Source organism: Epargyreus clarus, unplaced genomic scaffold (assembly GCF_041222505.1).
Source record: "Epargyreus clarus isolate Ecla_fem2 unplaced genomic scaffold, WU_Ecla_fem_2.2 ptg000008l, whole genome shotgun sequence".
NCBI classification, from domain to species: Eukaryota; Metazoa; Arthropoda; class Insecta; order Lepidoptera; family Hesperiidae; genus Epargyreus; species Epargyreus clarus.
The window spans coordinates 1,296,494-1,312,569 of NW_027332216.1; the positions used below are offsets into that span (position 1 = coordinate 1,296,494).

A 16,076-nucleotide genomic window follows, 5' to 3' on the forward strand; every position below is an offset into this window, starting at 1 on the left:
GGAGAGCGGAGCGTCATCGCCACCAGTTAATTGTTAAAAACTTTTAATTGGCCGTAAGTTTCTGTTTCGAACCCCGGTGGCCATTAAAACTGCGATTGGGTCTGCATTACTTTAAAATTTGTCGAACTGTTCATGGTTCGAGTTCACTTTATCATTACACCATATCAAGGAAAGCCTATAAAAATGTAGTCTAGTTGTACTTTGTTTTGAAGAACGTTGTGAACGCAGATATTAATATCACGCGTTCGAACTTAGTGCTCAAATGCCGCATCACATTTATCGGTAGGATAATATATAAATGTCGGGCCTCCCCTCTTTAGGGTTATTGAGATATTCTTGGTCGGCAAAAATTTACATCATGTATGAGGCATTCAGATTACTGTTTTAAAAAAAATACATGCTGAGAAATGAAACGTGTTTGGCGACTGAGTGAATAACTTATGTTTACGTCTATGTAGCCTGCGATAGTGAACACGAGTAACAAACAGTTCCCGTTTTAAACGACTACTCAAACAAGAAGTTCTTCATTCCACGCGTATCCTTATGGATGTGGGTCATGACTTTTCTGAAGTCCAGAACTTCAGAAAAGTCTATTTAAGTAATTAATTATATTTAATGATTTTGTAGACGGTTTGTTTTGGATGCAGACATTTTATAAGTGGTATGCTCCTGCAAAGCCAATATTATAAGTTTCAGAGCCCATTATTAATTTTCATATTATTTATATGAATTATGGTTCTTACTTTTATATGATTGTAGTAGATAGGTATGTAAACAATTCCCTGTACATATTTACCCAAAGCTGATAACAGATGCGTTGCCCCTCCTGAAGACAAAGAAAAATTAGGTTAGCATCCATACTCTTCCACTGAAACGCAAAAATTGCTTCACACTAGAAATAAGTATGGTAGAGGTACCACCGATATCCCCCATTGAATTATATTATTTCTACCAATTTAAATTAATTGAAATCGTAAATTATAATATAAATGTATGCAAATGCCAAGAGATCGTAATGCGCTTATCTCAAAACGTGAACATGTATCCAAGTTTTATGAACGTTGTAAATATACCATTATACTATTAGCATAATTATATTACTATCTACCATAATATTGATATGTTGTTACATTTCCTAACACTTTTTATGTCTCTTTGTTTTACATGGGTATCTTGCCATGTAATTGGAACAGGTTGGAGCATACCTTATCGTGATTATCTTAGCTTTTGAAGGTAAAGGTGGAACTCGAAACCCTTTGAAAGTCAGGTTGTCATGATGACAACAACAACGGAACCCTATTACTAAGACTTCGCTGTCTGTCCGTCTGACACAGGGCTATATCTCCGGAACCGTAATAGATAGACACATGAAACATTTACAGAGGATGCATAACGGTGGCCGCTATAACAACAAATACCAAAAATAAAATAAAGTTGAATATTAAAGGGGGTCTCCATGCAACAAACCGGTATTTTTCGCTATTTTTCGATCTAATTGTTAAACTGTACTAGACATTTGAAATTTTTACGACTGGTATTATAATTAATACGAAGGTAACAAATAAGAACCATAAAACATATTGAAATACAGTTATTTTAATTTTATTATACGTTGTTTACGTATCATTCAATATCATCCCAGCGCCATCTATTTTTGTGTCATATAACAAAGTATTGTTGAAAATAATAAAATGAATAAAAATAATGAACATTTGGTGGTACCGAAGCCTTCATGTGCGAGTTCGACTCGTACTTGACGAATTATTTTTAAATAAAACGTAATTAAAATTATTTTAACATTTTTAAATGATGTAAACTTAAACTCGCCTATCTAGTGGCCCCATACGCAAAATTGCAGCACGAACAAGCATTGTGAAACTTTGTGCCTTAAAACAAACAGCATAGAGATTAAAATTCCTGGTAGCGGAGGAAATAAATTAAGTTGGCTATAACTTTAACTGGGTCGTTGGAACTAACACTAACTGGACCTGGTCTACCGGTCAGGTGACCTTTGGTTTACTGATGTCTGTCACATTACGTACGATAAGCGATAGGCGATTACTTTGAAGGCAGAACCTTCTCTTTGATTCTGGCCGTACCTCCGCCACACCTATTTCTCTCTAATAACAGCAGTATTAAGCGTTGCTGTGTTCTGTTTTGAAGGGTGTCGTAAAGGGAGATATACTTTTCCGAGGTGTTCCGGCGATCTCTTTTAAGAACCTAATCTTATCTGGGATTGATTACAGATCTCCATGGGCGGCAATAGTCACTTACCGTAAGGTGGAATGCATCGTGTGCTATTCGTTTATTATAAAAAAAATGTAAGAAAGAAATGCGTTGCGGTACTATGACGTCACTAATTTAATTTAACGTCCGCTGTAATATTATATAGCCGTGTATCTTTTCAGTAAGTTCGTCGTCGGTATGAGAAGTGCCTTAGCGGTATTAGAATGTGGTTATGGTTAATGCTCGTGGTATATTACGAGCTTCACAAAGGATGCGTTGATTGTGTGTGCTAACTTTATTTGCCGATCTGCTGTGGCACGAATTAGTTAAGACCAGTTTGGTATTTATGTTTATTTAGTAGGATTGTTTTGATTCAAATTGTTCTGACAATTTATGATGATTATTAATGGTATTACGAACTGCTTTCATGAATTTCATTAATTGAAGTTAACATTAATAATTATTATTTACTGTTCGTCAATTTACCCCTTGCTTGAATAAACATAATATAAAAAAAAATATATAAAGGATATTCAATCAAAATAATCCTAATACCTATCTTTATTTTTATTAATTTGATCACTTACAAGTCGGATTAATATAAATATTTCAAAATAACGCCAAAACTAATCTAACCTAAAGCATTCAACTTTTTAAAAATATCTTATTGTGTATCAGATATCTTATAACAATAAGAAGATAAAACAGCTTATAATAACGCTTACATTTTCTTGGCATCGCGGCACCCTCCTCAAGCGTGAATCGTTATTATTTTCATTTTTAAATTTCATAAAAATCTTATCTTGTAGCTTATTAGTCTATTGAACGAATAACATTTTTCTTCCATTGAAAAGAAAACGAAACCTGCCAAGATTAAGGATTCTTCGAGCAGAAACGATTAAAGGCCCCCGTTGTAAGATCACAATAAAATGTTTTTATACACATTATACGCTGTTTATCAAAGAATAAATCTGTGTACCGAGCAAAGTTATGGCTCCACTCATGGAATACACACACGGTACAGAAGAGTAAATACATTACTCGTACATGAGTTTGATATTACATTGCATGCATACAAATATTGTTGGTGGCTAATAAATATGACATTTTAGCAAGTATGCTTGCCAATCATCTTTAAAACTTAAATTGCGTTGCTTTAAACGTTGCGTAATTAAACGTCATTTAGAGGTAGCAATAATTAAGGTCCAGTTGCGGTGAAACCAACGTCATTCCATTTTCTGCCTTACATTGTAGCGCTATGGTATTCTGGTTGAAAGGGATACTAAGCTAAAAGCGCTTATCAGGGTTATACGCCATCTACGAGATAAAGGAATGAGTTATTTCCTAGTAATGAGGACCAGGGGTACATAAAACTGCAATGATTATCTATTATATGCACAGCTATCGAGCCGTACGAGCTGTTTATCACCATTTAGCGACATGCACGGGAAGCACGAGAGTGGTATTACGTTGTAGTAAGTACCAGGCGGACATAACACGGCAGTATTCCTACATACTTAAGCCACGATGCGCTTCTATTTACTGTGTCTGTGTAATCAAGATTTACAGCTACAGTGACATCGGCGCGGCTCCGAAATGAATACAAAGTTCAGTTTATGGTGACGCGTGCCGCGACTCACGAGTGAGTGAGCGTTAATCCTTTTGACGTTTAATATCCGCATCCGTTGGATAGATCTTCTTTATCCAACTTTATTCTTCCGCTCTGAAGTTATTCTCATACTCGTGTAAACGCGGGTTTGAAGATATGCTTCTATAGAGTTAAAGAAACAAACGAAAACGTAAATTAATCACGCGTGCCACACATTCGAAAACAATAGGGTCATTAATTATTGATAGCGTTCTCCTCAACTCGAACACGCAGATTAAAATAATAATCATATATTATCTACAAAGTGCACTTATCTTTGAGTTTTGGCTCACATAAAGATGTGATGAAATCTAAATACGTCAGGAGTCTTGCCTAAAATTGCACAAAAATGCATTCACATCTATAAAGGGGTAAATTGGAACGCTTCATTTTCTATTACATTTATTCGGCAAACGAGCACTTACAAGAACTACCTGATTGCAAGGAATCATTTTGCCTACCGTTTATCTAGGGATCATGCAAGGAATCGCTTTATCTAGGGTTGGTTACAGAATATGCGACGTCGGTTTATCTTACCAAAGGTCCTAAAAAGCATATTAAACCAATAGTTATATCTGATATTATCAGGCAGATATATTTTACCTGCAAAACAATTAGTGAAACTGAAAGTAATAAATTCTGATTACCAAAGAGCACATTTTTTTTTTAAAAAGAAACAATGGTATGTGAATAAATGAATAAAACTATCTATAGATACACGTCGTAATGTAGTACTCCATTGAAAGTTAGCGACTTGAAAAACAGATAAAGATCCATCCTGCTAAGAAGGGACCAATAAAACTGAATAGCTCTGAAACTGCGATAGAAATCCCAGCTGTGGGCTATTCTCGTAAATCCGTGTTAGTAGTAGTTGAGGGTTAGAGTGGAGGGTTACAAAGGAGCTTAGCTCTTAAATTTGTAAAACTTTTTACAAAATTAAACCAAACGGGACTGCTGCGTCTCATTTTAATGGTTAGGTTATAAACTGACTAGATCACGTTTTCTTTCCCATTCCTACTGTTGGGCACCACGTCTCTGGTATTGATTCTAGTGTATTTCATTAAAATTTACATCTAATATTCCAAAAATCGTTGTAAAACGACTACGCATACATTACTGAGAGAGACATATTCACATTTCTAACTTGATATTACTATCTACATACGAGTAGCACTGCTTCGCATGAATAACCGTACAACTCAAAAAGGGACGGAGTCTATAATTAAAATAGAAAACCCGAAATTAAATATATTATGCTTATACATTATACAGGCGTTTAGTCCTCTCATATTAAATCCGTAATATTTTTTTATCCTTAAAAGCTATGAAGTCCAATACGATGTATATGAAGGTAGCAATTTGGTAGCAACTATTGATTACAAAAAAACTCTATTCATTTGCGCAGTTTCTTCTCACTGGATAGGTGACCGGCCATCCTGATGTTAGAATGGCCGGTCACATTAAAATGTAGTTTATCTTTTTTTAATCGAAACTAATAGCAACTTGCAGTGATAGCCTAGTGGTTAAGGAACACGGCATCTCGATCGAGGGGTCCGAGGTTCAAATCCCAGGCACGCACCTCTGATTTTCAAATTTATGTGCGTATTAGAAATTAATTATCACTTGCTTAAGCGGTGAAGGAAAACATCGTGAGGAAACCTGCCTACCTGAGAGATTTATAATAAAAAAAAAAAATCTTAAAGGTATGCGAAGTCTACCAATACGCACTTGGCCAGCGCGGTAGACAATGGCCTGATCCTTCTCATTCTGAGAGGAGACCCGTGCCCAACAGTGGGACAGTAATGGGTTGTTGATGATGATTGATGATGAATAGCAACTAGTAGCAACTAGGTAGCAACTTTTAGTAATTATTTCGTTGTAAAATATGGGTAGTGACCGGCCATTCTGACGGTCAAAAAGCGGCGCTAGTATATTCTGTGGTATTTAAGTATAGGTAAGGTAGATAAGTATAAAACTTATAAAAGCGAGTACGAAGGTATACGCGGTAGAAGCACGCTGAGCTTTGAAATCACAGATCTGTACCCTTAGTACAAGTGATTACATTTTTACAAAAATGACTGTTTTTGTATTTGTTTACGTATTCGCCCATACATTTCAATCCGCTAGGGGGGACTGTATGAGAACTGATTGGAAATGTATGGGAAATACGTAAAAAAATACAAAAGCAGTAATTTTTGTAAAAACGTAAAAACCCATACTAAGGGTGTTGTACTTATTCGGTCTGTGTTTAAAATACTATATAATTGAAGGAAATACTGCACAACAGTTGAAATTCGACTCAGGCAGGTCTTGGTCAAAACATTTCAAAAGAATTAGGCGCCCAAAAGAACCCTTCCGCAATTGAAATCAAAAACGCGATACCAAATTAACTTTCTATTCCGCTCGAAGGCTTCAGAGGGATGTCATTTCCTGTTTTCTATTTCGCGTTGTTTAAAAAACGGCTCCCTGGTACAACGAAGGTATTTGGAGGAGGCATGTCAAACGTCGTCTCGTAGTTTAAGTCCATGGGATTCTTCTAAGAGTATGATGCAATTGATAGGCGATAGCGATTTTGAAACGATCGATGATAAGACAATAACCATAAGTAAATGATCTCTTAATAGACCAGTACATTTATTTATACTACGAGTATTACGTTAGTATGTTTGTTAGTACCATTTGTTAAAATGGTTACTATTTTTATGTAATAAATTTAAGCACATAACAAATGATATTACCGTCCTACAGCTCGGGCCAGTATCCTCTCTGAATAAAAATGGTAGAAGTGGAATACGGTCAACTCTAGATCAAGAAACTTAATCACAACTTTGTAGAAAACAATACTTATCTTAATGTAAACTTGAATTAGAATAATTCGAGGTGTTATTCATGTTTAAATTTTTAATTTTGATGTCAAATGGTACGCCATTACGCACGTTGAAAAATAACATTTCGTTGTGTTAAATATTTTCAAAAATATTAATAATGCTTAATGTAAAAATATTATAATTTAATTTTAAACATCTATTTACTACATTACGTCAACTTCAACCGGTTTGTTACAATTTTTACGTAACAAACCGGTTGAATAATAATAACCGATTATAATTATATATCTTTCACATCCGCCATCCGCTATCCCCTAAACCCCACGTCCATATCTGGGAAGGTTTAATGACAGAGCTTTGCTCCGTTGCGACTCGTTTTTACGATATGAACGCTGTGACGCGGCGTTTCAACTGATCTCGGATTTGATTGGTTGGGAATTTCGAATGGAATTAGAAAGAAAATAGTTGTACACCAATTAATTTGTGTAAAAATAGAACAGATACAAAAGCAGATTCGTGTTTATACCAGAATATACTGCAAAATTTTGTATGCGCATTTGAATTGGATTGCGAGACACTGTATTATTATTTGTGCTATGTTGCTGTATTCTTATTATACTTTGTTTATACAATTATCATTATTTGCTGCCTTTTAAGCTATATCTGTTCGTTTACTTTTAAAAGTGATTTTGGACACGACAGCTTTCATTGGAACTCTCAAGGAAAATTATAAGACTTCGGAATACTTTTACGGGTTATTGACATTTCTTTGACGTTAATAAAATAAATGATGGTTCCAAAACGTTTTCAGTATAATTCTATTACATACGTTTATAATGTGATAGTGTAAGTTGTCTTCAATTATCGATATATTCAATAATTATAATGTGTTACTGTTAGTTATTGGAGTAATTTGAAACATGTTCCTACATTAATAATTATATTTTATATTTTATTATGTAGCAGGACTAACAGTACTTACAATACGCGGTTTTTAATTTCTCTTTTGCTGATATTTTAATATTATTTAAACATCGCGTGTCGTAAGCACACTTACATATTAAAAATCTCAATTTCTTAATTGTAATCTCAATTTGTAATTGTCTTTATATTTCATATTAGTCTAAAATTATAATTGTAAGTGTTTGTCTAATCGAAACATTCTTAAAGAAATAATAGGATTTCATTTGTTAACAAACCATGAATTGGTGTAAAAGGATTCTGAGACTTTATCTCGAAATTGATAACAGAATTTAAAACACCTACATATAAATTACCGATTTTATTAATATTTTTTAAATGCCGATCAAAATGAGATCGACTGCAGTGTTTTTAAAGCTATAATTAAAATTTCATAACACTTGCAATTTATTTTAAAATGCGATATAAACTTTCAACCCAGTAGCTTGTGTTGTCGAATTTCGCCAGTTTCTACAACGGGGGTGTAACTCAGCGGTAGAGTGTCTGCTTCGCATGCTGAAAGTCCTGGGTTCAAATCCCAGCACCTCCAACCGAACTTTTTTGTTGACTATTTTGTTTCTTTTTTTTATTATTTTGTGATTAATTTAGTCTCGCCAAATGAAAGTAAAATAAAAATTAAAATTCTTATTTATATATATATATTTTGCTTTTCTTTAGTTAGTATTTGCGTGAGTTTACATTTGTTTAAATATCACTTATAAATATGTTTTTACAAATATATTATACCTTTTTATTTTACTACGCTTTGAGCTGTGTTGTAGCGTATTTATAATATTATAAAAAAATACTTTAATCCTCAAAATATTTTTGTTAATGTTCTTACTATAAAAGATTAATGAATAATAATAACTATATTTTCCTTTTGATACAGTATATTTTGGCCGGAAATAATAATAATAATATCAAGCGTTGTGTTCTATTTTTAGGGTGTGGTTCGCTAGACACCCTTATACAACCCTTTTAAGTTAATCAGAGGTAGCCGCGCACCAGCGGTCAACCTCAGTTAGGATTGCCACCCCATCTAGTGTTGATTAGAGATGTCAGTACGCTCCTTTACTGTGTTTAATTTCATAAAACAAAAGTAGGCAACTTCAAGAGAGTAGCACTGACCGTAATAATGAGAGCAACAACCGTACCTGTCTTCATTTACTGTAACCTTCATTTATAGTAATTTAATTATGGTACTTTTAATGTATACTAAGTTGGTCCTTTACTAATTATTGCCCAGTGCTGGGCACGGTTATCCTCTCAGAGTGAGTTATTTAGGCCTTAGACGACTCTTAGTAGTAGTAATAGAATTTACACACGTTCAAAAACCTTTTTTAAGAACTCTCAGGCGTATAGTGATTGTAACGGACACTTAGTCTCAGTCTCATCTCTTTTTTAATTTTGTATAATTGCCTTATATTTCGAAGTGTTAGTATTAAGTATCCCTATTGGAATTTATATTAGTTTTAATGTGTTTTGTTTATATTATAAGATGTTGTATGTGTAATTTATGTATAAGCAATAAAGAATGATATAAATAAGTGAAAGGGATAGACATAAGATAGAGCGAGAGGCCTATTGCTGTCTCCGTCCGACAGATCGTGCTATCTCACTCGGACAGGCCCCCTCGCAAGGTCGCGCGCACCTGTGGCGCGCGCGAAACAAATATAAAGAGGCATTTTTTTTGTATAAATTCATTCCCTCCGACGCCTCCAACGAAGAAGCACGCTTTGTAAAGAAAGAAAAATAAATACAGTCCACATTCGAAGAAACAACCACGTCTTTTATTCGGCACCCTGGACCTCACAATTTCTGGTCCATCGAGTGCCGGATTGGAAGCAGCGCATCAAGGCATCAAGGCATCGAGGCAACGGGAATCCAGACACCGCTACGAGCAGCATAGCCAGGACGCCTCCTCGAGCAGCACAGCCAGGACGCCTCTCCGGGCAGCGTAGCCAGGACACCTCTGCGAGCAACGTAGCTTGGGCACTTCGTGTCAGCGACTACACAGCTCTACGGACCACTGCGAGCAACGTAGCTTGGGCGCCTAACGTCAGCGACTACACAGCTCTACGGTCAACGAGTCCACGGGTCTGAACGCGGTTTACCCGCGGCTCTGTCTTATAACCACCTAACGGTGTCAAACGGTTTTAAGGCAGAGTTAACGCCTCAGGGCGGTGTGGTGCATTGTGCGACACCACCGGTCAAAAAGCGTCGACCGAATAGCACTTTCTCGCCAGTAAGGGATCTGTGGTGCGGGGGCCAGACTGTAGGCACTGCTGACAGCAACCGGACATTCCAGCCGGTTGCCGAGCACCCCGTTAACTGCACATCCCCTCTGCTGGGAGAACCCCACCTATACCCAACCCCACCTATCCATCCCGGAAGGAGCGAACACTAGCTTGCGAGCTAGTACCTCCCGACGGACCGTTAGGGACTGTTAGGGATTGTTAGGGATTGATAGGGATTGTTAGGGATTGTTAGGAATTAGGTATAGTGTTAGGGGCAAGCAAGAGCCGCTACGATGACAACGTGCAGCCCACCAGTAACTAGGAGAAAGTTAGCCGAGGCGCGGGCATTTACGGATGCGCCCGCATCACCTTCCGAGCCGACGCGAAACGTGCCACCATCTGGATCCGCGAGTGCTAGGGAACCGTTTCATACAACCGCGCAACCCGCGTTAGACGCACAATCGGTGTGCTCTCAACGTTCTACCGATATTAGGCGAAGCGAACTAGAAGCAGAAAAGCGTCTTCTAGAAATACGGTATAGGCAGTTGCGGTTAGAAGCGGAAATAATGGAGAAGCAAATAGCGATAGATAAGGTCACGTCCCGCGAGGAAACTGATAGGGAAAGTGTAGGCAACCAACGTAGGGCGAATGAGAAGCGCGTCGAAACCTGGTTGAATGAGAGTCAACCACGGGGGGAGCGGCACGAGGTAGACACGGTCCGCGAAGTAATATTGGAGCCGGGCCAACCAATACATAATAGCGAGCCAATAGCTAAGGCGCCGACGGCGGCCAAGGACGATGTGGTAGACAGGTTAGTTTTCGCGCTAGAGAATATGTCTCGAGGTCGACCTTCGTCGCGGCAAACGCAAGAATTACCTATTTTCGACGGGGACCCGAGGGAGTGGTTACCCTTCAAGGCCGCGATGAGGGACTCAACGGCGCTCTACCACATGTCGCCATCAGAAAACTTAGCTAGGTTGAGGGCATGCTTACGGGGGGAGGCCAGGCAGGCCGTGTCGGCCCTATTGTACTCTGCCACGGAACCTACACAAATACTGCGTACACTCGAGCAGTGTTTCGGCCGACCGGGGGCAATTATAGACCAGGCGGTGAACGAGGTACTTAGATTACCTAGCGTAGGTTCCACGGCGAACGAGTTAAACATGTTCGCGGTCAAGGTCCAAAATGTGGTAACAGTAATTGAAAGCATAGACCCACAAGGTAAGGATACGGATCCTAGACTGCCGCGAACAATTAGTGAGAAGTTAAGTCCCCATTTAAAAAGTAAGTGGTATGACTACGCATACGAAAGCAGGGAGGAATCGCAATCTGAGTTGGGTAGGTTAGCGAGCTTTCTTATGCGAGAAGCGGACAGGGCAATTCAATTTTCGCACGATAGGGTTGCCATAACAAATACGCGTCCCGTGCAACGTATTGTACAACCGCGACCTATACAAAAACGGTCGGAAATTCGCAAGCCGGTGTATGCTACAGCAGAGGGTCCCAGTAAGACGGGGCGGATAGAATGCCTCTGCTGCGGAGCTGGACACCGGACGTATGTATGCGATAAAATAGCGGCTATGTCGGTACAACAAAGATGGGAATGGGCAAAGGACGCGCGTATTTGTTTTAGGTGTTTAGATAGTAGACACAGGAAGTTCGCATGTAGGAGTAAAAATTGCGGTGTAGACGAATGTAGGAGACCACACCACGCGTTATTACACACTAGTCCGCGGAACATAGGTTGTGAGGAGAGCGGGGTCGAGTCGGTCACGGCGGCATCGGCACATATGCCTACCGATAAAATACAAGTCCTACTCAAAGTGTGCCCGGTTACCCTTAAGGGTAGTAACGGCCGGGAGGTGCACACACACGCGCTATTAGACGAGGGTTCGACAATAACCTTAGTTGACGAGGAGATAGCGGCCTCCATAGGAGCTCGAGGCCCTATCAGAGCCCTTAACATCGTGGGAGCTACCTCCAGTCAACAGGAACCCGGTAGTCGCGTCGTGTGCATGAGAGTGAGAGGACAGAACGGCCACTCGCACGAAATTAAAGCTCGTACGGTTAGGAACCTCACATTAGGAAATCAGAGCATAGAAAGGGATTTCTTAAAGTATCCTCATTTAAAGAGAATACCTAGGGACGTAGTGTGTTACGCAAACGCAAAGCCTCGTGTATTGATAGGCGCGGATAATTGGCATTTGATAGTATCGCGTAAATTAGTAACTGGGAATAAAAAACAGCCGGCCGCGTCGTTGACTCAGTTAGGATGGGTTTTGCATGGGTCAGTTCCGCGCAGCGTCGTGGTAGAGAAGGCCATGGTCCTCCATGTGCGCACTCAACAACAGTGCATCAAGCACGCGCATACGGACGATCAGCTGAGCGATTTAGTCAAAGCCCACTACGACATTGACGCAATAGGCATTACGCCGAACCGCAAGCCCATACCTAGTGAGACGCGAGCTGTTAGCATTACTAAACAGACGGCCAAGCGCGTAAATGGACGATTCGAGGTAGGTCTGCCTTGGGTCAGCGATGACGTGACCCTACCGCCGAGTTACAGTATGGCATGTAGGCGTTTACAAGGAATCGAGCGAAAGATGGACAAGTCGCCCGCATTCAAGGAAGCCTATACGAGGCAGGTAAACGCACTGTTAGATAAGGGTTACGCGGAACCCAATATGGGTCAGTATGTTAGTAGCGATAGGGAATGGTATTTACCCCACTTCGCCGTCACTAACCCGAACAAACCGGGGAAGCTAAGGCTAGTGTTCGACGCCGCGGCGCGAGCGAACGAGAAGTGCCTTAACGATGTATTGCTAGATGGCCCGGATTTGTTACAATCTCTAAACGGGATTTTGTTCGGGTTTAGAGCGAGACGGGTAGCACTAACAGCTGATATACGCGAAATGTTCTTACAAGTTAAGATTAGGAAAGAGGACCGCGTAGCGCAGCAATTCCTGTGGCGGGGCGACGACCGTAAGAACCCCCCACAGAAGTATGTAATGTCGTCTATGATATTCGGAGCTCGTAGCTCACCCTTTTTAGCGCATAGTATTCGCGATATGAACGCGACGGAGTTTAAAGACGCATATCCGCTCGCGTACGACGCGATTACTGGTAGTACGTACATGGACGATTGGATCGATAGTTTCGACTCTGAAGAGGAAGCCGCGCGCACGATAAGCGAAGTGCGCCACGTGCACGCGCAAGCCGGTTTCGAGTTGGCCGGTTGGAGTTCGAATCGCGAGGCAATATTGTCGGACGTGCCCACGGAGTCCCGCGCGCACGCTCCGAAGGAGCTCGCCACGAACGCGCATTTGTGCGACAAAGCGTTGGGTGTATTATGGTTACCTAGGTACGACGAACTTGGCTTTAACACTGAAATGCATAGGGTACCGGAAGACGTAAAAAACCTAACGCGGACTCCCACAAAGCGCGAAGCATTAGGAGTGGTGATGTCAATATTCGATCCGCTAGGCTTGTTAAGTCCATATACGATTACGGCGAAAATATTACTACAGGAATTATGGCGCGAAAAAATAGGGTGGGACGAGTCCATTCCGCACGAGCAGGCCACTGCGTTCGCCGAATGGCAAGCTGACTTAAAATGTATAGCCGACCTTAGAGTACCGAGATGTTATGACACGCGCAACTCGATAGTGGATAGGCAGTTGCACGTGTTCTGCGATGCGAGCGAACAAGCATACGCAGCGGTAGCTTATTGGCGTTTTAGGAATGCATCGGGTAAGGTAAAGTTAGCATTAGTGGCGGGAAAGGCGAAGGTCGCCCCCTTGAAAGCTCAGAGTATACCCCGTATGGAGCTTCAGGCGGCGGTAATAGGTTCTAGGCTAGCTACAGACGTAATAAGTAAGCATCCATGGAAGGATGCGGTAGTATATTTGTGGTCAGATTCGAAGACGGTGCTGTCATGGATTAGGAACGACGCAAATAGGTATACGCCTTACGTAGCTCACCGTCTGAGTGAAATAGCAGAGGCGACACGCACCGAACAATGGAAGTGGGTTCCCACCGCGTTGAACGTAGCCGATGACGCGACGCGGGCGGGTAACACTCAGTTAAGCAGCTCGTCAAGATGGTACACCGGCCCTCCGTTCCTGTGCGAGAGCGAGGAACGTTGGCCAGTTGAATGCACATTGCCATTACAAGTGACGGAAGCTTTAGTGACGCATACAACGTCCCGGGATAGCTTAATTGAGATAGAAAGGTTCTCCTCATACGATCGGTTAGTGCGTGCGCTCTCTTATGTATTGCTATTCGTAGATAAGTGTAGGAAAAGGGCGGCTAGCTTAGGCATTAAGCATATTAGAGAGGCGGAACGCCTGATAATTATGCAAGCGCAATCTCACAGCTTTGAGAGTGAGATAGCGAGATTAAGACAGGGAAAGCACGTCGACAGATCGAGTCGACTATTTAAGTTAGACCCCGTTTACGATGAAGACGGGATAGTTAGATTGAATGGTAGGATAGACGCGGCAAACATACCCGCGCAACGCAAGAACCCTCCAATACTGGACGGTTCGAGCCACCTAGTCAGGTTGTATATCAGACGCGAGCATGTTCATAGCAATCACTCGGGGAGAGAGCAGTTAGTAAATAACATTAGGCAGAAATTCTGGGTGTTACGGTTACGACCCGCGGTGCGAACTGTGATAAGCGATTGTGTAATGTGCAAAGCCCGCCGGGCGGCACCGTTAGACCCAGTCAAAGGAGATCTGCCGGCTCTGCGACTGCAGTCGTATACGCGACCGTTTTCATATTGCGGCGTCGATTGCTACGGACCTATGTGGGTGACAATAGGTAGGCGTAGGGAAAAGCGTTGGGGAATGTTATTTACCTGTTTAGTGACGCGCGGTATTCACATAGAATTGATAGCGAGCCTTAGTACGGAATCCGCGATAATGGCGATAAGGCGTATGGCCGCGCGACGAGGTATGCCGCATACCATGGTGTCAGATAACGGGACTAACTTTCACGGAGCGGATGTCGAACTTAGAAGGGCATATCGCGAGTGGCTCCCTGAGATAGAAAAGTTCGCACTTAGAAAACATATGGACTGGAGGTTCATTGACCCCGGAGCCCCTAACCAAGGTGGGGCCTGGGAACGTATGATAAGGAGCGTTAAAAGCGCAATGTTAGTAACACTTACTGATAGGGCACCTAAAGAAGAGATACTCGCGACGCTTACCACAGAGATAGAGCATACGATAAATTCTAGGCCTTTAACTCACGTACCCGTGAACGCGGACGACCCGGAAGCGTTGACTCCTAATCACTTCTTGCTAGGATCGGCGGTGGGCCTTCCCTTTGTAGGAAATTGTGCGGTAGCCGATAGGCGCGCATGGAGGGCTGCACAGGCGTTAGCCGATATATTCTGGAAGCGGTGGATTAGTGAATATCTACCTACGCTAGCACCTCGGGGTGATAACAGGAATAATAGGAGCAACGTGAAGCCGGGCGACGTAGTTATAATAGCCGATGGATTACTCCCACGAAACGTATGGCCCCGTGGCTTAGTAGAGCATGTGTATACGGGACCAGATGGTGTGGTACGAAGCGCGGAGGTACGGACGAAAGGTGGTATATTTAGACGTCCTGTATGCAGACTAATCGTCCTCCCGGTAGATAGTTAGGCTTCGAAGGTCTTCGCCGGGGGGAGAATGTAACGGACACTTAGTCTCAGTCTCATCTCTTTTTTAATTTTGTATAATTGCCTTATATTTCGAAGTGTTAGTATTAAGTATCCCTATTGGAATTTATATTAGTTTTAATGTGTTTTGTTTATATTATAAGATGTTGTATGTGTAATTTATGTATAAGCAATAAAGAATGATATAAATAAGTGAAAGGGATAGACATAAGATAGAGCGAGAGGCCTATTGCTGTCTCCGTCCGACAGATCGTGCTATCTCACTCGGACAGGCCCCCTCGCAAGGTCGCGCGCACCTGTGGCGCGCGCGAAACAAATATAAAGAGGCATTTTTTTTGTATAAATTCATTCCCTCCGACGCCTCCAACGAAGAAGCACGCTTTGTAAAGAAAGAAAAATAAATACAGTCCACATTCGAAGAAACAACCACGTCTTTTATTCGGCACCCTGGACCTCACAGTGATAATTAATTTCCATGGTCTATAAATCTACAACATAAT

The 16,076-nt window shown here is 41.1% G+C and overlaps 1 protein-coding gene and 1 non-coding gene across 2 annotated transcripts; both read left to right on the top strand.

Moving 5' to 3' along the window:
• The first annotated feature begins 8,140 nt into the window (after positions 1 to 8,140).
• TRNAA-CGC (transfer RNA alanine (anticodon CGC)) lies at positions 8,141 to 8,212 on the top strand. Its single transcript has one exon. It is a non-coding gene; the product is annotated as a tRNA-Ala (tRNA).
• A 1,983-nt stretch (positions 8,213 to 10,195) lies between these two features.
• On the top strand, positions 10,196 to 15,559 carry LOC140744124 (uncharacterized). Its single transcript, XM_073075603.1, has one exon. It carries the CDS (start codon positions 10,196 to 10,198, stop codon positions 15,557 to 15,559), a length of 5,364 nt encoding a protein of 1,787 aa, XP_072931704.1.
• The last annotated feature ends 517 nt before the right edge of the window (positions 15,560 to 16,076 follow it).